Genomic DNA, 24,541 nt, shown 5'->3' with positions numbered 1-24,541 from the left:
AGAGAGAGAGAGAGAGAGAGAGAGAGAGAGAGAGAGAGAGAGAGAGAGAGAGAGAGAAAGGGAGAGCAAAAGGGAAAGAGAGAGAGAAAGAGAGAAAGACTAATCTCGATCTAAATCTGATCTGTCCACGCTCCTTTTACGCCGCTTTTCGGCGCCGTAGTGAATTGATTAATTAGGACGAACAAATATCAGATAAAGTGAAAGTCGCGGGAAGAGATATTAGATTAACAATTTATATGTCCGATTTATTGTGCTTGCTCGAAAGTTTTGCACAGTATGGCTTAGCACGTCATTATCTCGGGCCTCCTGAATATAACGATAAGATAATAAGACTGATACATTTGCCAACGCAGCTAATTTGGCAGAGATATGGCCTTTAAAATTAAACTTTCAGAGGTTGTACGTTTCTTGTGCATTTCTCGCGACAGGATTTAAATAGGAATCTGCATGAAATTGTTTCCTCTGGCAACATTCTCCATTGCTTCCTGCAATTCTTACCGCGTTCCACGAACTTATAAATGATAGTGTACGTTCATTAATTACTTAGATATAACCAGGCACCTATATATATGGTAATACATATGGATCCGAGAGTTCCACTCGCATTTCAAATTCTTCTTTAAAATAATGAAGATAACGATAACATTACATGGATTCAGTTTGAATTTCAATTTAGATCAATCGATAGGAATCGATAGGATGATGATTGGTTTACATTGAAATTCAAACTGAATATAGTGTAATCTTGTCGTTTTGTATCCATCATTTTAAGTAGGGATCGCTTTACAAAGGGAAAGATTATTCGCGCTAAACGCGCCGACGAAGCCGGACAAGTGCCCACTGTCCTTCGGAGACACAAACAACATGAAAAGATGAGTTGCATAACACTGAATGTTTCTGTCGCATGTGTTGAAACAGCTGGCGACGCGCCAGGCTCCGTCGGCGACGAATTCTCCTCGTCGCCGTCGGCCGAGAATGCAACCGCAAGAAGTCTCAACACCCCGCGTCAAAAACTCACTTTGCTATTTAATTCAATTTCATCCCTACCTTTCTACGTATGCGGGAGAGAGAATGAGAGACAGACAGACAGAGAACTTCAATTCAGGCCGGGAACACATAGAAAAACTTAAGCAGTGAAACATATTCCTGCATCATTTCTTCTTCACTATGACTGTTAGATCGATACACCAGAAATAAGTCTGAAAATGTAGTATCTTTAGAGACGTTGCCTTTCTAGATTGTTGTGCGGAAAGCACAATTCTGTTGATGTAACTGAAAATTCTCTTGCCCGATAAGAATAAGGATCAAATGGAAAACTCTGTTGTAGAAATTCCCGGCATACATAGAAAGATACTATATCGAGTAAGTGTCTCGTTTCAAATATTTCATAAGTTTATATATTTGCGAGTCTGTCATGAGAGAAAGAGAAAGAAAAAGAGAGAAAGAAAGAGAGAGGGGGAAGAAAGGAAAAGATACGCGTAACGGCTTCGTCTCTCCCGAGACGAAAGGCTAGATCGGTCTTGGCGCGCCTGATGAATTACTACCGCGCTTGTGCGCGTGTGTCAAGGTCGCTCCTTCGAGATATCGAATAGATCGAGCGCGGGGCGCATGCGCCGCCTGTCAAGGCCGCGCAATCGAGATATCGAACTGGTCGAGAGCGCACGGCGCGCACGCGTCGCTCGTTCGGCCGTGCGTCGAGGGTGCGAGCGAGACAGACGTACGTACAAGGACGACGCGATCGAGGCATGGCTGCAGTCGCGTTGAATGGCGAACACACTCACACTTGCACTTGTCGAGCATTCGCAGGTAATTCTCGCGCATCACCGCGCGCGACACCACGCCGCGGCTGATGGCGCGGTCGCCCACCGTTCGTTTGGACGCTCCATCGGTCGGCACGCTGGCGTTACGGCATAGCTGGACGACGAACGGCGACGTCTCGGCAAGGAGAGCCGATGTCGCGACGCGCCTCACGTGCAGCATCACGGACGATTGGCGGGCGTGCAACAACAACCACCGTGGCGTCGCGCGGCGATTGGCGCACGCCGCGCGCGGCGGCCGATTTGAATCGCGCGGCGACGGTCGCGCCGATGCGCGAACTTCGTGCCTGGCCTGTCGCGCGCACACGAGCGCGCGCTGCGCGTCACTGCGCCTACGCGTGCACGTGCACGTGTGGTATTATTTATGTAATAGCGGAGTTATTTCAATGACTATTCTGGCGCGCGTCCGCGCGCTCTGCTTTCGAAATCGCAGCGCCTCTCACGCGGAGACGTGGCCAACCCTCTCGCGAGACGGCATTCTGGACGGAATAACAGCAGGGTTAATTGCGGATCCGTGCTTCGCGGTTGTCGAGTGATCGTAAGCGCTTCTAGTCGGCACTTCTCGTCGCGCCTCGCGTCGCTGTTTTGCGTGCACCGTCACGGAACATCCGATCCGTTGCGATGGTACTCGCGTACTATCACAATAACGATGCAGACGGATCCTTATCTATGGCTCTGCGCTTGTCGTGCTAGTACCGTTGTCTCGTGCTTTCTCTCCTCTTCTACATGTCCGACTGCGACACATGTGCGGTTGAAAGATTTTAATGGTGTTGCTCAGAATAGAATTTAATTAGTTAAGGAAAGTTTATTTTTATTATATAACAAAGTATTTTTACTCGGGGTCTCGAAAATCGGAAATTTCTTTTCCACATACTTGACTCTAATATCACGTGATCGAAAAATTTGAATTGCATCAGTCATAGAAGAACTGAAATATTTACACACAGAACAATATATATTGCATTCAAATAAATGTTTTTTTTTTAATTTTAGTCCAGAATATTCAATTAAAATAAGAATTTAATTTGCTTACTATACAGTTTAATTATTACTACTACATAAAGCCAAATTTTTTTTTTATAAAATTGGATGATATTTTTGCAAAGAGAATTTTTCTTCTTTTGAATACATGGTAATGAGTTTTTTTTTAAATTTACTATTAGTACATTTTAAGAGTGCTATCATATAAGAAATTGTTATTTGTCGAAGATAATTTAAACCTAAAAAATATATAATCTTATCTTTAAAATTCTCTTAAATTCTGAAAATTCTCTTATATATGGCTGCAAGAGAATTCTTCTAAAATTAGAAGGAATATATTCTAAGTGCAATATTTGTAAAATTAGAGAAATTTCGTTTTTTATTTACAATACAAAATAGCGTCGGAGTAAAATAGAATAAATTAAAGAGAGCTCTTTTATAATATGTGAGAAAGTATTTTGGTCAAAGTCTCAAAAATCATTTAATTATTCAACGAGATTTACGAGAAAATGTGCTTTCTTCTTGTCGCTCGATGCATTTTAAACTGCGAAGCGCGCTGCATGCCAAGGCGTGACGTTTCCTTCACTTTACTCCCGAGTCGCGCAACAAAGTAAAACTGATTGATCCAGTTCCGGAGCCATTAAGATATTCCTGCGATCTAGCGTTTACGTGACGCCAAATGTGTCCAATTAGAATCGGCGTGCGATATGGACGTTCGTCGCGCGAGCGGAACTCCGCGTCTTTTTAGAAAGTCAAACGGAGATATCTGCCCGTGGGATCTGTATTCCAAGGCGATTCCCTTCTCTCTTTCGCTTAACATTTATCGCGTGTCAGCTCGAAACGGGTTAATTATCGCACGAATCCGCGATCAGCGTGATTCGAATGCGATTTCGTGCGATGCGAGTTTCTCTCCGCAGATAACAAAATGCCCGGGGTGCGCTCCCGGGCGGCCTCTCCTCAGGCGTGTGTTCGCACGTTCGGGGACATTCTCTCCAAAGACGCTTAACACACTTCGCACCTGATCCTAATCGCCGGAGACTGCCCATCGCGCGCATCCCAACCGGCTGCGCGAATCGGGCCGATTATATGCTTCCACGTTTAATAGATCGCCGCGAGCGACGATGCGATCGTGTCGATCGTATGATTAACGATCAGGTTGTGTCATCCGTCCGTTTCTTTGGACGTGCTGCATCCGCGTGTCTCGCCACGACACCGCCGTTATCGGCTCGCTCGGAAAGCTCGATTGGAAAATGGCGATTGAATTTCGTCAGTTGGCCGTAGTTATGCAAGAACGATCTAACCCACACGAAATTCGTCTCGAGAAAATTGAAGACGAAAACCTCATGCATGGTTTGAAAAGTACAGATAACATAGAGGTTCGCCGCAGTCGTTCAAGCATGATTAGTTTGCTTTTTCTCAAGAGTGTTCCTTGACAACTGAACCGTTTAAAAAATAGGTGAAAAAGACAACTAGTAAAAGCGATGCAATTGATGGAAAATAAGAAATGTTTTTAAATTAATTTTAGACTATAAGGCTCGGATCTTTCTTGTTTTGCGTAGGAAGACGTGGAAAGACTATTCGTTGGTAACGCAAATTTAAAAAGATCATTCTTTGGTGAGTTGAATCGTTCTCGCATAACCATGGCCAATTGTTCTACTTGTAGGGCGGCCATGCACGACGGAAGTCGCTGATGAAGCAAAATGGGGAGCGATGAAACGAAGGAATGGTTAAAGCGCTCGCGTGTTCGCGCGCGGGTCGAGTGTTTTGCGAGACAACCGCGAAACGCGCTAAAGAGGGACACAGACTGTTGGTGAAAGAAGGAGGAGAGACATGACGAGAGATACACGGGTCGCCCGGGTCACACGCGGATGTGCGCGCGGTTTCACGGTGTGTTATAGTAGGCTCTCAGGGGACGTGCTTCGCGATAGTCTTGTCGCAATCCGGCGAAATATTAGGTGTTATACACGGTGACCCAATAACTAGCACCGTGAATATTCTCGAAATCTTGAGAGAGAGAGAGAGGGGGGGAGAGAGAGAGAGAGAGGGGGGAGGAGAAATGGGTGTCAGAGAGAAATTTCGGCACTTTTGTGTAGAAAAAGTTTGTTGAATTTTGCATACTTCACACGTCCCAATTTATCCACTCTAATTTTTATGTAACTTTATTTTAACTTAACACAGAGTGAACATGTTAACAAATGACACAACTTATCTCTATATTTTGCGTAGAAAATATGTCATCAAATATGTACATATTACGTACAAGTTACGTTACTTTAACACGTAGAAGTGGTGAATACGAACTCGACGCAGAATATTCAAGACACGACAATGTGTTAAATCAAGTTAGCAGTTCTATCATAAAACGAGTTTCGTGAGGATTTGATGAAACTTGCGCTACATATACCGTGAAATGTTTTGTAACTGCTCGTGTCATTAGAAAGAGATTAGCCATGTCAGGGTTGAGATATTAGCGACTAAAGTTGGTACTTTTTGTACGTGTTTCTTGAGGCTGGCGTGTATTGTTTTTAATTTCTATTTTTATCTTCTGTAAACTATATGTGAGATCTTGATGAGAAATCTTTTTTATCAAATTTTTTTCAATTGTTCAATCATATAGAGCCTCGATAATGTCTTATCTTATTTTTTCTCCCCCTATCCTTTTCATCCTGTTTATCTTATTTTTTATAGATATTAAGACATTCGATATGCTAATAATAGTTATTAGTTTACCCTGTAGAACGGAGTTATTTTGCGATAGGATCGGTAGTTCTGCGTGACGCGGTATTTTTTTTTTTTTATTATATGTCAACAACCTCTCTATCAAACTCACAGTTCCTGTCTCTGCCGATTACATCCGCGTATCGATACAACGTCGATGGTATGCGCTCGGCTGGCGCGCGTTACGCACAATTAGAGAAAAAAACGTAAAATAAAATAAAAAAGAAGAGGCAGAGGAACGTCTTATTATAAAGTTGTGCGTTTCACCTCGCGAAGCCACGTCGCCTGTCGCGCGCGAAAATAATCTCTCAGCGCTTCTTGATCGATAGACGTCGAAAGTTACGATCTTCCAACATTTACATACACAACCGTCCCGCACTTACTGACGGCACGCGACCCCATTGCCTTAATCTAACCTGTGCTCTTCGATCCCTCGGTCGTCGTGCTCCTCTTGTAATGCACCTGATCGTACATACACGCTTTTTCCATGCGCGAAGCTTTACATCGCAAACGATCGATTGGCTTCCCGATACGCATGATGCTGTTAAGAATTATGTCACTATTACGTAATATTCTTCCTATCTCGATGTACAATGTTGTTGTGCGTGTATGAGTTGCTGATATTCTAAAGAGAGGAAGAGATATAACATTACAACTCCGCGTTCACAACTCCTTTTACCGAGTCTTTTAATAACAGAGCAAGGTGAGTAAAGATTGATTCTCACTATCTAGACAACGTCAGACAGAAGTTCTTCAATCCTCCGTCAAAGCATTCTTCAACGTTTTTGTATTGGAATGATTGAGTTGTGACGATGGCGGGTAGTGCAAATGTACACCAAAAGAAGAAAACAGAGTTAATCTCATTAAAGATAAAGTTATAATTTTATATATTATATTATATTATTTTATAAATGTAATATTATATAACACTAATATTATATAGCTATTTATATAACACACATTTCTGGCGCCAACCATATCTTCCTGTAATTTAAGGAGAAAAATAGTAGTACAAGAAGAGAATTTTATAGCAGAAATTATTATAGAATTTTGTAACTAAAAAATAAATTGATGTTCTGCAGTAATTGACTATCCTTTCATTTCATATGTGCTATTTATATTTCAGGAACTGCGCTATTAAAAATTTTGATGTATTTCAAACGAAATTTATGTTCATTAATAAAATATATTATGCGCTACTATAAAAACACAGTAAAATTGAAAAGAATTTATATGAAAAAAAAGTTGTAATATTCTTTCTGTGTAGCAATTTAGATTATGATTATTTCTGATTTCTCATATTCTCTATATTATGAGCAGTTCGCTCAATGATTTTAATATTGATGAATTATTTTAACTTATAAAAAAAGGAAAAGATAATAAAGTTGAAGTTAATACATTTTAAAATAATTAGATTAAATTAAAAATCAAACTTGATTTAGTTATCAACTTCTTAACTTCTTAACTTAACTTTTTAACTAATTAACTAATCATTATCCAACCTTCCTAACAATACAGTAACACTTACGACAGAAAATGGTGCTTTTGACAATAATTTTTTCACTATGCGATTAGACATGTATATCAAACGTTTTTTCTCAATATACAAATACAAGACACATTTTGATGGAAGATTGACCGACTCCTGTTTGCCGCTGTCTGGACGGATAATGAGAACTAACCTCAAAACTCCAGCGACGTATAATTTGAGATTTCGTCGAGTTTAGTTTTCAATTATGATTCCACGACACAACGCGATTTTCACTTCGTAACGCGGAACACGGTAATTTCCCGCGATACACCCGTGTAAAATTTTCTATACACCTTAGATATCCCGAGGCGTTGGATACACGCATCCCCTGCAACTTTGTATCGACAGTTTTCAACAGAATCAACGTGCACGTTGATGCCGCCGAAGGTTCGTTCGTTGGTTCGCTCGTTCGCTCGTCCGTTCGCGGATTTCATATCTCCGCATATTGTGTCATGTTAAAAATAGCGGCTTGACTTTCCAACTCCTTTACGGAGGGCAAGTTTTACGCTCTCAACTTTCTACGTTATTCGGCGCCTCTCACCATGACTCCACCCTTCCGCCATAGCGTTGTTTTCATTTAATATCTGCCTTTTCTCCGACTTCCTTTCGCCGGACTAATACTTCTTTTCTTTTCCAATAGAATCCAGCAAACTGTTTAATTTTAATTCGATAGCAAATCTCTACGTAAAAAGTGTAACATTTCGACTAAATATAGGCAAAATCACGCTCTCTTGGTAGAAAAAAGATACTTCTTAATTAGAAGATTTTTCGAGTTTTACACGAATGAGTCGTCAATGAACGGGGCTTTTTGTCGCGTGCTATGCGCAGTACTTATTATGTCACGATAATGCCGCTATCTCGTAGACGTAACGAATTACGCGAGCAGTATTCGCTAATTAGCCGATAATTACTCCCGCAATTTTCGACCTGCATCAATCTGTTACTTAATGGTGCACGTTAATTTCAGTTTGCGGAACCATTACGTTGATCCTCAAATGGCACAGGATGTCTTATGGACGTGCGTTTTAAGGCCAGTTTATGTCCATGGATTTATGTCCATTAGACATCCGACGGATTTTTTTTTAGTCAGAAAATGGTCGTCCGATACAGCATTAGTGGACTTCCACTGGATGTACCGTGCTCTGGATCCATTTCTTCGCGGACCGTCGAATTTCGCAGCAGCGCTCGGTAACGCGTTCGTTAATTAAGACGGAAATAAACGAGCGAGAGTCACGGATTCAGCCAAATGGCTTAAGAGTTAGCTTATCCGGTTTCTTCTAGAAGAGCGAATAAATTTGCGGCTACTTGCGGAAGTACTTTCTTTCCAGTCGTGGCTTTTTATTCATTAAGTTATCAGTCTTGCGCGCCAAATAACAGCCAGCAAAATAATCAAATACGAAGTCGCACGGAATAGAAAATGATGATCATTGAATAATATTAGATTCATATAAAAGACTTGTTATTTTTTTATGAAATTCCAGTAAGAAGTTTGTACACCAAAAGGATAAGTCCTCGTTGGATATCTCAAAAGATCAATGTTGTTCTTCTTTTATTAAAAAAAAAAAACTATTAATCCCTTGGAATCAGATAATTTTATCTTCTATTTTGTTTAACAAACATGATGAACCTTACAAGAAAAATAATATTGTCGTGTTAGTATTTATTTCATATGACATTTTGACGATTATCTTTATATTATTTTTGAAGTTTGTCATCCATTTTGATATACCTTTAAAACTTGCTTGCAGTAATTTAGAATAACTTACTGGTAGAGACCTCTCATACACGGAGAAATATCATTTCACCACTAAAAAAATAAATCATTTAGTTCTTCCTTTAAATAATAATCATCTTCTTAAATATATAAGAATATTTTCTTTATAATAGTCTTAAAATATACTCATCTCAAATTTGAGAAAAGTTCATTGTCATGCACTCAAAAGAAGAATTTATTCTCTTCACAAAGATATGATGAACTAGTCGAAGGAAAATTGATTCCACTCTATGCAACCAATCGAATTTTGATTTTAATTTAATATTCTTGATTGGAAAAAGGTTAAACTTAATAGAATTCAGAATGTATTTTGAGTAGATTTATGGTGAACTCTCTCTTTCACATTCATGACACAAATTTGTGAATATATAAACTTATAAAATATTTAAAGCAAATAACACTTATTTGAATGCAGTATATATATTTTCCTGTGTGTGTAGGAATCTTTCAGTTCCTAAAATCGAGTTTTTCAATCTGATTCTTTATTCTTTTCTAGGCAACGGAAATTTCAGTATTACACCGACGGAATTGTGCTTTCCGCACAACAACCTAGAAAGGCACAGCGTCGCTAAAGATACAACACTTTTCGACTCATCTCCCATGTATCACGGTGTAACAATCACCGTGAATGAGAAACGACGTAGGAATGTGATTCGCCGGCGAAACAATGTGTGATACAATTGGAACGTTCGGATTACCGAGCCGAGGTAACACGATGTTCTCGAATTCCTCTCCCGAATGTACGGAGTTATGTAGCGTGCGAGCAATTCCTGCTTAAAGGCAGCCGAGTTTCCCATCGTACGAATGACTTCCTGGCCTGGGTTTTTATCGCGCGCGTCTCGATTCTCTTCTTAAGTTCCCTAACAATTGCTCGTATTTATCTTCCTGCAGAGGCGCAGGTTAATTACAATCGGAGAGATCGCGTTAATGACGCGCCCGTTATGACTTCGTGTCGTACGAACAAGAGAAGCAAGTTTCCCTGTGCGCGACAGAGCGATGTAATCTGAAGCTAGGCGCGCGTGGATGGGCGCAAAGTCCCTTCAAACGATCGTTCCAAGTTTTTGACTTCTCATGCCCGACACCGTGTGCAACCCTTCCGTGCGCACTACAAATAACATCGATGAACGTCAAACTGTCAAGAGCAGGAACGCGTTAAAGTGTGGTATATACATCATCCCGAGGACTTTTAGTAAAAAAAAAATGTCCGTAAAAAAGAAAGAAAAAACTGGGTAAAATAAACTAACAAAAATGTAGCAAAAAAAAATCACGAACGCTTTGAAGCGCAAAATAGGATCGCATTGCATGGATGTAGGGTCACGCTCTGCAATACTCTTCCATTCTATGACAAATATTTCGAAAGTAAAATAAGGCTCTCTTCTGGTTTTAAATCATCGTCGAACATCGATTCTCGTTGCAGGATCGTCGTGCGCGCCGATTTTACGCGCGCGAAATTCCGTAATAACCGAAACGGCGGGCACGATTTTCCGACATTTTTAACATTTTTTCTGCACGATAAAAAAACATTTTATATTTTAGTAGATTTCGATCGTGTGTAGAAATTTTTATGTTGAATTCTTAACATATCTGTGCGTTAATTTAATATATTGTCATTGTCCTTTGACTCTTTTGCGTTAAGTTTATATATTTCCTATTTCTAAATGTTAAAATGTATTCTAAGTATTAAAATAACACAATCTAAGTCTCTAAGTGTTAAAATAACATAATCTATATGTAATACATTTGCGTAGTGACATATTTTATATGTAAAGTTTACAAATAGATTTATTAACATATTTGTTATTTCTTATTTGTTAACATATTTGCCTTATGTTAAATTAATACAAAAATAGAGTGGATAAATTGGAACATGTGAAATGTGTTAAATTTAATACAAAATTTTTTGCGCGTCATGAAATATAGGATCGAGCGATACGGAATCGATTTTCCCACATGACACGCCATTAAGGCAGCAGTTAAGGCCGCCGTTTCGGTTTCGAGATAACTCATCTTCGACTGGACGTTGGAAGTTGGAAGCGCGCTGTGTAATTAATATCGCTTTTCTATGGTTGCACGGGCACGTCTAAACGCGAATGCGCTCGGTACGTAAAATTGCAGCGCGCGTCACTCAGGGACTCGTGTGCGCGAGTGTGTGCGTGCGTGCGCCGCGCGCAAACGGCAAAGGTGGCGAAGAACGCAGATTGCTAAAGGCGCTGTTCCGGTGACCTACTCCGCGATTATCACTCACGGTGGCCGATCGTCGATGCAAGTGCGTGAGCGTTAACTAGTGTTGCCAACTATACCACGCCACGAGAAAAGGAGGACGCGCAACGCGCACGGGGACGTAATCACATAAGTGTTGCGAGTCGTCTTATTTTTCGGGCCCTTTCCCGGCGCCGTTCTAGCAGGTGCGTTGAACTGACATTTGCGCGCACAGAGCAAGTCTCACAGCTCGGTTTTTCAACTCGCTGCAGTCTACGGCTTACTTACTATCGCGACTAAATAGCTAAAGTTAATACTTGCCATAGAGTGGAAACTTTTTCATATTATCTGCGGGAACTACGTGTGAGTTTTGAAGGTGTTATGCATTCTGTACTGTAAAAGTTGAGCCGCATGATTATTGCGGCGAAGGTAATCTGTTAATCTGAAAAGATTAACACTGTCTCGAGTTATTATCGTGACTCCTTGCCATCGTGTACACATTTTTTAACGCCATTCGGAAGCCACGTGTGAGTTCTCGAGTTTACACGTTATATGTGCCCTGAAAGAAAAAGAATGGTCGATCTAATTAAATTATAATTACTTTTGATCCTAACCATATTTTTGATTGTTTTAACATGAAAATGGTAATGTTAATATGCACATGTAAGGTTATTGTAATTTCACAATTTCTCTTTATTGCTTATTACTTTCTTTGAAGAATTTTGAAAAATTCTTCAAGATAGATCTAATTTGTATTTGTTATGAAAAGAATACAATAGTTTAAACAAATCAAAAGGAATTTAATGTTTCACCACAAAAATTTTCCAGGCGTACCACTTAAGGAGTTGAAAAGATTTCTCAAATAGTGATACTGCCTTGAAATATGAGTCTTTCAGAAATCGAGCTGATGCTATATTTTTTGCAGCATAAAAGCACTTTCAAAATAAAAAAAATGCACAAAATATGAAATCGATCAGTTTGGTTTTCGAAAGGCATATACGTGCGGAATGTTAAGATTGTTGGGACATTACATTGTTGGCCATTACATGCTATGGAATTTTGGACGTTAAATATTGGGTCGAATTGAATTCGGAAGTGGCAAGCCCTCTAATTTAACCGGCGAATTAATTTGTCATTAAAACAATTTTTGGCAAATGCGGGATATTTCGTGTTATCTCATTCGCATTATTGCGCATTCCGCTTCCGGCTGTAGACAATACGCGCGATTCGTTAAATGGCGTACAAATTACAGCAGCGTGAACGGGTACGAGTGGAGTCGACGGGCGAAAAAGTCGGATCGCGCGACCATCGGCGTCCTCCCCTCTCCCTCCTCTTTTGCCTCTTGTTATTAAGTGAATGATGAAGATCCAGATCGCACTGGCCGATAATCAGGCACTGGCGATTTTCTGGCAAGTGTCCGCGGAGAAAGTATGGCCGATCGAACGATGCTGCGATCGATCTGGGCGGCGAAGCGTGACCGATTCGTGAATCGAACACGCTCCTCGATCGCGGGACGCTTTTTGCTCGGCTCGCGTTTATCCTATTTTTCGCGCATTTACCGTAACACTGATTTTTCAACATAATTGCTACAAGTTGTGCGTGATGCCTCCCTCTCGCATGTCGATGTTGTTTGCGTGTCTTTTAAAGCGAGACGAGCGATGCGAGGTCTTTTTTCTCGACGCAGCCGAGCGTCCCGAATCGCAATGAGTCGAAATATTGCCGGTGTGTCATAATTTACGGACGAGCTAATACAGAGCGACATAATAGCGCGATGATTGCGCACGGTAATGCGACACATTTCGACCTGACGGATATTTAGCGAATTAGCGTATTTTGTATTGATATTCTCTATCGTGAGTAAATAAAGTTAAGCGACGTGTATTACTAACTGGAATGAAATTTCTCCCAAGTGCATGATACACTGTTTCGACTAATAAAAGCAATTTTCATTCATAAAGTGATTGAAATTGTCTGCCTGCTGTCATCGATAAATCTAATATATTAGCTATAGTGTGTCGACTAGTAATAAGATTAAACTTCAAATTCTCAAAGTTAATTATTTGGAAATATTTTTCTGATACTCTTGTTGTTAAAAAAATGTTGTGCTTTCTTTGAACAATTTTCTCTTCCTAATTATGATGAGTATAAGAGGTCTATTAGTTAACACTTCTGACAGTTATTGATGCAATTATTGAACTTAATATCGAGTTTTTCGTTTAAAAAGGAAGTATCTTAATCCATATTATCTTATTGTGCTCCAAATATTTTTCTTTTTGATTTTAGAATAATCCCCGTTCTCTCTCACTCTCTCTCGACTATAAAATCTATAAAAGTAAAATTCTTCTTAGACTGAAAGAATTCCGCTAACAATGAGGTTATATTTTTTGAGCGTTTAACAACTTCTGCAACATGCTCACGTTAATTCGGCCGATTTGTTTAACGCAAAGTCAGTCATTATACATTAATCGTCACTCGAGACGGAATGAATCAAGCTTCATGGCGTGTTTCACGGTCGACTTCCTCGTCTCGCCGCTCTCGCTGTTTGCAGTAGACGTTATCTTGCATAGTTTAAGACGGCGCTCTTGCTGTAGTTTCGGCGTTACACGAGGCGAGCGCATTCAGCATGATTGATTTCGACGTAGGAGCGCAGGTAGCGAAAAGACAGCTCGGCACGAGGTGATACCGGCGATTCCTTAACACTACTAGCATGCGGCAAAGCGCGGCCAGAAAATAAGACGGTATTTATCACCTAAACCGGCCAACAAAGCAGGCGTGGCAGGTCGCAATTAAACATCCTAGCAAACAGGAAAGCAAGCACAGTAGCATATACAATTGGTGTTGCAAGGAAACTGTCCTTCCTCCGGGCAAGTTCAGAAATCCTCATTACGTGTAGATTTCACTAATTTATTTTGCGCTCCTAATAATGTGTAAAAAATTTGCAGAAATTTTTATTCAATAATATGGCATATATACAGAAAAATACTATTTTACTATTAAGAGAAAAGTGATTATCTAGTTTACTTTCCTTCCTCCAAGGATATATTGCCTATAAATAATGAGAACATGTTGAAAAAAGTACAGATTATTCTACATTGTGTCTGAAAGTGATTACAATCAGTTTGACATTATTCTATACAACTTAACAATGAAATAATTCTTACAGTATCTCAAAATAAACCTAAGATGATTTTAATATAGCATCTAACTATAAATATCGGCTTTAGAAATGCACTTAGTCCAAAAGAAGCAAAAATGCCGTTTTGCACAACCATAACGTTTTCGGTTTGTTTTATTGTTATATTAATTCAACCACTTTTTTCTCCAGTATTAAAACAATACATGACACATATGAAAAATGTAATTTATTGTGAATTTTTTATACGTGAGTTTCAAAGCTCTTGAAAAAGTTCCATATTTCTCTCGGAAAAAAATGCTCCTGCCAATACTTTTATTGTTTGCTCTCTAAATTTTCCATACTTTGTTCAAATTTTTCCTACGTTATAAGTATATCCTAGCCGGGTCACATGGTACTTCTTCTAATATTTATATCTTCTAGAAACATTCTTTGTGCGATATGTACAGACTGGGCCAAAGAATATCAATTTATGTCGGGTCGCGTTATAAATAACTGCCGACGGGGAGAGAGACAGCAAATATTATTTTTTTTTTTTCAGTATACTCGCATGGAGAAAGTCGATAAGCTGCCACTTAACGAGGAACACAAGTCATTATTAATAATGACCAATATACGTATATTAGATTGCGCTCTATTGTGAAGCGTCGCTTACGAAAACATATTACCAGAAAAATAAAGTGAATGTCATTTTTGACTCGATCCAGTACAAAAGGAGAGTGCACGAGAAATGTGTCAGGCGCGATCAGGTGTCGACGTAAGGAAATCTTCCTTCGTGTTCGCGAGTGATTCGCGAGAAAGCCGATTTTTCTGGCGCGTTCTTAATTAGGATAAGCAAAATATTATCCTCGCTTGAACTTGTCGTGAGCGACTAAATTTAGATACAATCATGCGTTAAGGCGGACGCACGAGAACAGCGGCACTCTCTACGAACGCCTCAATCAGGTTGAAAAACAACCTTGACCCAGTGGCGAAGCGACGTGTGTAATCTCCGATTGTCGTGTCTGAAAGCAGTATTTTACAGGCAATCGTCGCGCGAGCGCGAAGACGACTCATTTTTGCATGCTACGACTGCTGCCGATACGCTAGAAACGCATCACTGCAATATATGAGTGATGTAAGAAACTTAGTCATATAATTCATTGAATCATTTTCATTCCTTTTGTCGCGTTCCTATCTCGCGTAACAGGGAAACCCGACGAACGGGAAAAACCGTCTTCTTACGAATATTGCGCAAAGTAAACAGGAAAGAGGAGCTTTTCTATTTGACGTCTCTTTCACGTCTCTTACAGTGTTTGTATAATTTTTAATTGCACGTCTCTGTCGGAGTACAATTATATTACAATTTATAAGTAATGAGTTTGTTTCACTACATTCATTCGCTATTCCTCTTCAATTAACATCCCAGACAGCACAAATGTCCAAAATCGAGTCAGGACGTCTTGAGGACGTCTGTAAGACATCTTTAAGACAATACCTTATAAACTTGTCTTAAAGATGTCTTAAAGACATCTTATGACCCGATTTTGGACATTGTCTGGGATCTCAGAAATGATCGTAGTTCTCTGTCTAATAAAAACTCGAAAAGAAGCTAGCCAGTGTTTCTTGGGCAATCACAAGCCCAAGTACTCGGCAAGAAAAAAATGATAAGTAAGTACAGAGCAGTTTCTGTTTCCTGTATTACTCTGCAAGTGTAATGCGAGTACTGCGATTGAAAGGTCGCCATATTACTCGTACCAGCGTGATATTGTACGATTAACGAGATCGATACGGCAGCACGTAGAAGGGGCTAATTCTGCAAGATCAATGTATGTTTAATCCTCGATATGCGCTAGATTACAACCGGCAACGTAATCACTGTCTGTATGCTAATTAAATTATTGGAATCCCTGTCGCACGCTTCGAATTATTTCATCTCCGCGTCTCTGCCGAGCCGATTACTCTCCGTCGCGCTTCGAATTGATTTTTGTTGCCGTTCGATTGTCCACGACTCGAGCGGATACTTTAGGCGCGATTGGAGATCGGATGAGAGGGAAAGAGGTCGTGACAAAGTGACGTGTGTGGAATCGCGCGTACACTGACAGGGACTGCGCAGAGACTATCGTTGAATTTAAGTGTGCTTCGTGCATGTGATCAGCGCAAGTACGAAATACCTTCTCGCCCCGTTTCGCGCGTTGCGTTATTTATGCGGCTCATCGCCGCGGCGCGCGCGGCGCTATAATAAATAATTTCGATAAAAGGCTTCCGTTTATCACGGATTCAATGGCAACGTTTGCCCCGCCGCTTATGACCGCGGCTTCAATTTGTTTCAATTAAAATCGTAATAGAATACATTATCATCATTGCGCCGGGCATAAATTCCCTCCCTCCCCCGCTCTCTCCACCCCATGCAATCCACCGCCCTCCGCGTTCGCCCCCGCCGCCGTACAGTCCGAGATACTCGAGAACATTTCTTTCGATTGCGCGAACGCGACACAGCAAAAGCGGCGAATATATCGCTCGCCGTGATTTTTCGAAACGTTAATATGGACCGACCGTTTTTTACGATAACTAAACTGCAAATGAAGTTCTCAGCTCATCATGCGCCAACTTTCGTTGAACGAAATTCGAAACTTTTTCGCGCTAATTAAAACCTCGTTAATTATTTATATACATATATTTTCAAGTGTTGATCTTTCGGACAGGAAACGCGGGCGCTCGGGAGGAGGGGCAGGAGGAGAGAGAGACAGAGAGAGAGAGAGAGAGAGAAAGAGAGAGAGAGGGGCGCGCGCATTTGAACCTACGAAACCGAATTGGCCCGGGCAGTAACCAGGGCTCGGGCTGAAATTTTCGCCAAGGGAAAGTCGGCGCGGCGCGCTCGTCAAAGAGAATACGTCCCTGCTACTGATTTCCACCTTTTCTGGGCCACCCTGTAGAGAATATCGCGACGAAGTGGAAGTCTGTCGACGAGCCGCATACCACACATCGCCGGATGATCGCGGCGAGACGCGCAACGTACACACGCACACGTGTACGCGCGGCAAGGTGTGCAGAGGCCGGAGAAGGAACGAGACACACTACGCGAAGTGGCGTGCCACGGGAGTATGGACCTTGCGAGCGGTCAAAGTCGTGGCCTACTTCACTTCCTAGCTTCGAGAAACTTTCTCCTCGTGCCGCTCGTGCGTTCACGCGAGAGCGGCGGGGTTCTCGTGATCGGATATACCGCGGCGATCCCGCAGCTTCCCCTACGCTCGTCGTGTCTACGAGGAGTGACGCGCGACGTGACCGAAATCGCTGTAACTAGCTCCGTCCAAAGACGAGAGTCCGCGTTTGCACCTCGCCACTTGACGCCAAGTGTAGCCGTATGCGCGCGCGAGATCGTCAATTCGAGATAGTCTTATCCTCGTGCGATTCTCGCGCGAGACGATAACACCGCCGGCGTCGGCCTCGTAACAAATGGACGCGGGAGTAGATTAATTTTCCAGCGTGGCGCCTTTGAGCAAATTAAATTAAAAATGCAGACCGCCATGACGCGCCTGTGCAGACCTGTGTACAATCGACTTTCTTCTCTATATTTTGTTCGGATTAATTAATTTTCAACGCAATGTTTTGTGTTCGGAAGAAATATGATCACTGGCTCAACACTGGAGAGAGTTCGATTCATGATTCTAAAGGCTGATACGCGAAGCAGTCACAGTTGGAACTAGAGTTAGAGCTTATTTAATCTTGGAGATTTCGGGACTTCTTACAGTTTATAGGAAGGATACAAGAAATATTTGAGTAAATTGTGAATAATTGTTTAAATATATATACGTAGATAAAATTATGGGGCATGCAACACACGAAAAACAGCTATTGACATCCTTATCATTGACACTTTAGAAAAGCTTTGCAATTGAATTCCTTCCCTGAATTCTATGATTCCAAAAGAGAATTTTTTAATTAACTTTCTATCTTGCACGGAAAAAAAAGATTTGGTTGAATGAATCAAATACCTGGTCGAATATGAACGATCCACAAATTCCGATTGAAGTAACCCGAATTCTGTTTAAGTTAACAAGATTTTTGGTTGACTTAAATAGAATTCGGGTTACTTCAATCGGAATTTGTGGATCGTTCATATTCGACCAGATATTTGGTTAATTCAACCAAATCTTTTTTTTCCGTGTGATAGACTTTTATGATTATCATGACGTGAGACTCGATGATGGAAACTTGAACATTTTTTTAATTACATTTATGAAACAAATATATTGTATACAATTAATCATTGAATTTAAATCACACGATGATATAATTTTTTTGTTATATTGATGTAACAATTTAATAAACTTGATTTAATAAACTCAGACTTTTGCAATACATTTTACACGACATATTGTTTGGAGATGTAATTAAAAATATTATAAAGTTTCCATTATCGATCGTCTTACGTCGTGATAATCATAAAAGTCTATTTGAATATAATCTGTTTTGATAAATATGAATGCTGTATGAATCACTCGTAAGAGATGCAATCTTTACAAAGCGACCGACAAAGTTTCTGCCGAATTTATACACATCTGTCTATGTAGGATTTTCCGATTAGGTGTTCCACTTTATTCACTGTAATGTTATAAAAACAGCAGAGTGGCGAATACAGATTTCGTAAGTAAGTATAAATACTAAGCAAGAGAGAGAGAGAGAGAGAGAGAGAGAGAGAGAGAGAGAGAGAGAATCGCCGAAGACGATGTTGCTTGCGAGTCCCATCTCGACGTAAATCGGAGTCGATTTTTAGCGGGCGGGCGCGCGCGCAATCAATTGACTGCGACATTAGCGATCGCGCCGATCTTCGCCGACACCGAAAACGACGTTTCGTTTCTCGTCCTGATTTTTGATAATCGGCCGGCGGTACAACTAAAAGTATTATTCGGAACGTTCCATTGGCCGAGTATCCGTCGCATCCGAGTATGGGCCACGATCCATAAACCATGTGTACGAAGCGTGCACCGCTCGCACCAGGCCGATAATCCGCGGGTAACCGGCTCTCGCGAGGCAGTAAAATACCTGCGAGCGTCCGACGGACACCTGAGAATTGGTACCTCCAGCCCGTAAAAGTACCTTCGCCACATCTTCCTCTCCTTCTCGCTGCTCCCGGCGCGTTATTATTATTTCTCGAGGGATAAGCTACGGGTTTCACCGATTACCTCGGTAAACTTCACGCTCGCTACTCGTCGACATCGCCGACGTCCGATTTCGTGTGTGGAAGTGTCCGCCATTCCGAAGGAACCCCGATCGAAAAAGATTGCAGTCGACTTGCAACGGAGTCTCTTTCTCCCCCCCCCCTCTCTCTCTCTCTCTCGCTCGCTCTCTCTCTCTGTCTTTCTCTCTCCCTCTCTCTCTCTGTCTCTGTCTTTCTCTCCTTCTGTCTCGTTCTCTCTACCACTGGCACCCGATTGTAACCTGTTCAGGGCCAGAGAACGCCGATCGCCATGTTCTGATTGCTTGAGGAATCAGAGCGTCCTCTTCGCTGGCCGGGCTGATTCAGATTTCGCAAGTCACCGTGATCTAGACTTTGGTACCGGCGGTAACAATGCGCCCGGTAATTAGCTACCAGTGTACGAGATACCTATCGTTCGATCGGAGGAGAGCTCGATGATGCGAATTAACGCATTCCCGGCAACTTTCAATTGATTCCTCGCGCTTGAGCGTCGTTTCGGCGAGATGCTATCGCGCGGCGAGTTGCTCTCGTCGAGCAACTTTGTATACACCGGGATTGCTACTTCTCCTTGCCCCGTTCCCAGCTTTCCAAATAAACAACCTCGATGGAAGAATAACGGCGGAAGTAACATTTTTCACGCGGTGGAATTGCGTGTCGATGGAAAATCGGCAGCTAATAAATTCAAAGCAACCCAGACGGAGACAGGTGTACGTAAATTTGGGCAGCTCGACTCGACTGGTCGATTTGTAAACGTCGCGTCCCTTATGAGTGGTTCGTATGGCGCTCATATGTATCACAGAGTGACGAAATAGAAATATGAGAAAAATAGGAAAAAAAATGATGAAAGTTTGTTGAAAACGATATAAACCATGTAAAATTTGATATAAGAATCTGAATGTGATTTTTAGTAAATCTGTTGCTGTATTAACACATAGCTATAAACTTATATCGTTGTAAATTTAATGATCATTTCGATACAATGTATTTTCGCTAATAGAACTGAGAAGTTTCCATCGTCGATGATGTCACGTTGTGATAATCGTGTGTGAAAGTTCGAACAAAAAAAAAAGAAAGAATCCTTAATCGAAAATACATACAGAGTCAGCGTTTGAAAATCAATTATCTTGTCGGGCGTAAAAGGCTATGAAAGATATCATTACTGTGCGACGTATACGCGTGGTATAACGCGGTAATGCGCACGAAGGGAATTTGCGCGAGCGATTATGGTCCGCTCAAATTGATGGACACGTAGGGTAGAACGAATCTAACCGTCGGTGAGCGAATATCCTGTTTGCGAATGCCGGGCGCCAATCGATTCCGGATGCACTTCGCAAAAGCTGCGGAGTGCTAGATGCGATTCTCCCGCAGTATCGATGCGGCTCGAATTCCATCGCGAGAAAAGCCAACTGCGATGCTATTGTTGGCGAATCTACTGATCCGATCGCATTGCGGAACTTATGGTGAGAGTGCAAAAGGTAATGCAACAACTTACAACGGCTGGAAGCTCGCCCGGGTAAGGTGAAATAGCGTGCGATTTAAACGATTGTACTTTACAAGGCGAAATCAATGCTGCAGAATTATACAAGCTTTCGGCAAATTATTTTGCGAGAGAAACGGTACTACCTGATCGCTGAAGAATGAGGCAAACTTAACAAAATATGCAAATATTGGGTTGACTCATAATTTTGGGGGGAGATGTTTGGTGAAGGGAATTTGGAGAAAATTTTATAGGGGCGAATTTGGGGAATGAATTTTAGGGAGAAGAATATTTTTTGAGAAGGGAGTGAGAGTTTTGTAGGAAGAAGTTTGATCGTAAGAAGTTTAGAGGGGAGGAAGTTTGGAAAGTTTGATTCAAGGCTACGATATGCGAAAAATCGCCTCGGAGTGTACAATTGTCGCACTCGACGTTTTTTTATTATCGTATCATTTCCTCGAAATTAAACGTAACTCGAGACTTTTTTGTTGAAACACAATTACGGAATATTCTCGGCATTACTTGTAATTACGCGTTTCTTCCCGCGCGATAAAAACCTCGTTCTTCGCACCGGATAAAATGCGCTAGCGATCGATCGCCGGCGTAAATGATAAAAGGTGAGATTAATAGTTCATCTCCTCGTGAGCGTCGATCTGCAGTAAGACCATCGCCCGGAAACTGTTCCTCTGCACTGTAATCCGAAGCGCGGTAAGTGTAACGCGATTGCAGGAAGGTAGAAGAATTTAATAATCCCGACGCAATCTTCACTCGTCCCTGGGTATTTCTTCTTATAATCTTGCATAAAGGCGAGCTCCACTTAATGTGATCTTGAATGAAAGGCGTTGAAGAAAGAGTCCGTGCGCGTTCACTCGCTCTCGTCGCGTCTCTGTTATCCTATTTACCTGTAGAATCTCGACCATTCCGGATGTGCAGGATGCAGCCGGTGAAAGTGAGTCCAGGGGCGTATCCGAGTGTTGTCGGAGGGATTCGATCTTCGTGAGTAAAAAAGCAATGTCCGTTGTATACGGCGTTTCTCGAGAAGACCGATTATTCTTTGAACGTAATTTGCGAAGTATCGCATAAACGCACCGACGCCGACGCATTTCAATACGCGAAAGCTCATCTCAAACTTCGTAATGAGAAAAATTGCAGATGGAAAAGTCCATGCATTTCTATAATCTTTCTTTTCCTGCAGAATGCCAGCGTCGAGTGTGATGTTAGCAGATTTGGGTAAGTTGATTCATTTTTTAACTAAGTTGAGTTTAAAGTTAATAACTTATAAAAATAACTTAGTCAAGTTAAAACATAAACGAAAACTAACTTAATCAAAATTTAAAAGAAAAAGTTAACGTTGAATTAATGTATAAAGCTAGAGAAGTTAATTATGTCAAGCAATATATATATGTGTGTGTGTGTGTGCGTGTGTTTTTTTTGTACAATTAACTTTTTAATTATATATTATGTGGAATAATGAAATGACAGTTGTTTATAAAATAATATCGACTGTTTTGTGCTTAAGATTGCATACGAAAAAAGAATAGAGTGCTCAGAGAGACGAGAAAAAATTTCTGCATGTATTATTTTTTATATTTTTTTTCCACATTGTAAGCAGTCTGTCACAATGGTCTCAATATTCATGAATTATTTTAACTTATATAAAAAGAGTTAATAAGTTAGAATCAATGTATTTTATGCCAATAATCAGGTGATTTATCTTATATTACGAAACATGAAAAGGAAGAGTCTTGCGTCACTGCGTAGGTTCGAACATGTAATAGATAATTGAATATTGACTATTAATTGATGTTAATTTCGTAAATTCTAACGAGAGACTTTTTCTGCCGAAGATGTGTGTCGTGTTTCGAGAAATGCTTTCGTAAACGTCATTGACGTCATTCCGTACCCGGATATCCTACTACCGCATGTCGTTGACATGCAAGACGCAGAGCGATAAAAGTGAAAAGTGAAAGTAGGGAGTAGTTCTGCTTATAGATATTGTCACGCGTAAGACAGTATGAAAATAACAACGAATTGTCTTTCCTTTCATTGACTCACACTCGGATTAACAATGCATACCGAAGCAGATGTACAGGTTGTCTTGTACTTTCATGCACGGATTTTTAATTGACATAACGATTTCTTTATGTGTGCGAACTAAAACTGTAAAAGAAAACTGTAAAATAAAACTGTAAAAGAAAAATTCGTTTAAGTCAGTATTTGATATTGATCGCTTAAAGTTTTCTTTGACTAAAATAATCGGCAAATTAATAATCGGGATTAACAATTGTTATAAAATCACAATATCATTGATTGATGAAATTATTTGTGATTTTATATATAACAATTAGTCAATCTTTGACTAATGTCTACTTGTTATATAATAATTAGTCAATCTTTGACATAATTGATTATGTATTGATTAATAATTAATTTCGATTAAATTTCTCATTATTATACATATGGAGATTGATTAATTTGCTAGTTGCAGAGTATAAATGTTTCAGGTTGTAAGTTGCAGGTAATAAAAGTTATTTTAAAGAGAATTAGAGAACTTCTTTTATAATCATCTTCAATAAAAACTTTACGAACTAGATTCAAAATTATTTTCATTGCCAATGTATATTAAACAGAAAACAGATAATATATGTGAATAAGTGTAAAGTAATATTCTTCGAATAGAAATGAAATTCAGTAAAGAAAAATGAATTAAACAGATATGATTACATTTGTAATCATAATTTTGGTGAAACATTAAAGAGGACTTTAAGAGTGTCTAACTTTCTCGTAATATTCAAAGTTGTGTTGCACGCATCTTGAAAGACGTTTATTTTTTCTTCAATTAGTTTTCTTCTTACAGTGATTTTACATTCCTTTGAAAAGTAGAGGTGCGAGAGACAGTGAATCATCGCCACGTAAATGCGCGTCTGGCAGAATAGAGAATTAATGCGTGGGTGGTGAAAGTGAGCGTGTCGACTGACTTAACGACGTCGTCATCGCGTCGATATTAGAAAAGGGAAAATGGAACGCTTTTTAATGACGTCAACCGATCTGATCCGGAATGGGCAGGGCGAGTGAGTCGTTTTATTTCTCTGCATACCGCTCGAAGAGAGCATTGTGTTTTCTACTGAGAGAAAGTGTATATTTTTTAACAAACATGTTATGTGGCGCGCTTTAACGATCGAACAAATACCAATGATGACTAATTGCGCTTGGAAACTTTATAGCTCGCGTCCGACGTTCGTTTCTGTTCTCATCAAACGGATCAACCTATATTTATCTATGCGAGTGGAAATAATGATCGAATTCATCCAAGCCAAAAGTCGCTGTGAAAGGAAACCGAAACGATGACGAAATGAAAAAAAAAGACCAGACCGTGTCGGATTTTCCGATATTTAAAATTAAATGGGGCAACGCACGGAGTAGGTTACCGTGAGAAGAAAAAGCAGAAAGAGGATTTTCAATGAATTCGAACTAATGGAATGACGTGACAAAATATACGATATTGTGCAACTAACAGGTATTACAATTCACGTTGCGATGAGAGTAGTTTGTAACGTTTCATTGGTGGGCTGTGAGGCTGGATAGATAGGCATAGATACCTACTTTGCTAAATACCATATACTCCGGCGTGAGCTGCGAACAGAGCCGCAGCCTGAGCTCGCTAATCTCGGGTTAGAGACACGTTATCCCTTTTTAAATTGCAGTCCCCTGGCGTAACACGTGTATATACAATGT

At 40.5% G+C, this 24,541-nt stretch overlaps 1 protein-coding gene across 3 annotated transcripts in view; it reads right to left on the bottom strand.

Moving 5' to 3' along the window:
- LOC116840304 (5'-nucleotidase domain-containing protein 3) overlaps positions 1-2,432 on the bottom strand; it is an 8,495-nt gene extending 6,063 nt beyond the window's left edge. Inside the window, exon 1 of one of the 3 annotated variants that reach the window (XM_032806861.1) lies at positions 1,782-2,432. In XM_032806861.1, coding sequence (XP_032662752.1) covers positions 1,782-1,980 — 199 coding nt within the window. In that variant the 5' untranslated portion in view covers positions 1,981-2,432. Of the gene's footprint in view, positions 1-1,725; positions 1,741-1,781 lie in introns of those variants that run through there. The other 2 variants (XM_032806860.1, XM_032806862.1) reach the window with 2 other exon arrangements.
- Positions 2,433-24,541: the final 22,109 nt, after the last annotated feature.

This window comes from Odontomachus brunneus, unplaced genomic scaffold (assembly GCF_010583005.1).
Source record: "Odontomachus brunneus isolate Ranch 3 - 2012 unplaced genomic scaffold, Obru_v1 Obru_scaffold_009, whole genome shotgun sequence".
NCBI lineage: Eukaryota > Metazoa > Arthropoda > Insecta > Hymenoptera > Formicidae > Odontomachus > Odontomachus brunneus.
Note: the sequence above shows the minus strand (reverse complement) of the source record. Positions and strands in the feature narration are given on the sequence as shown.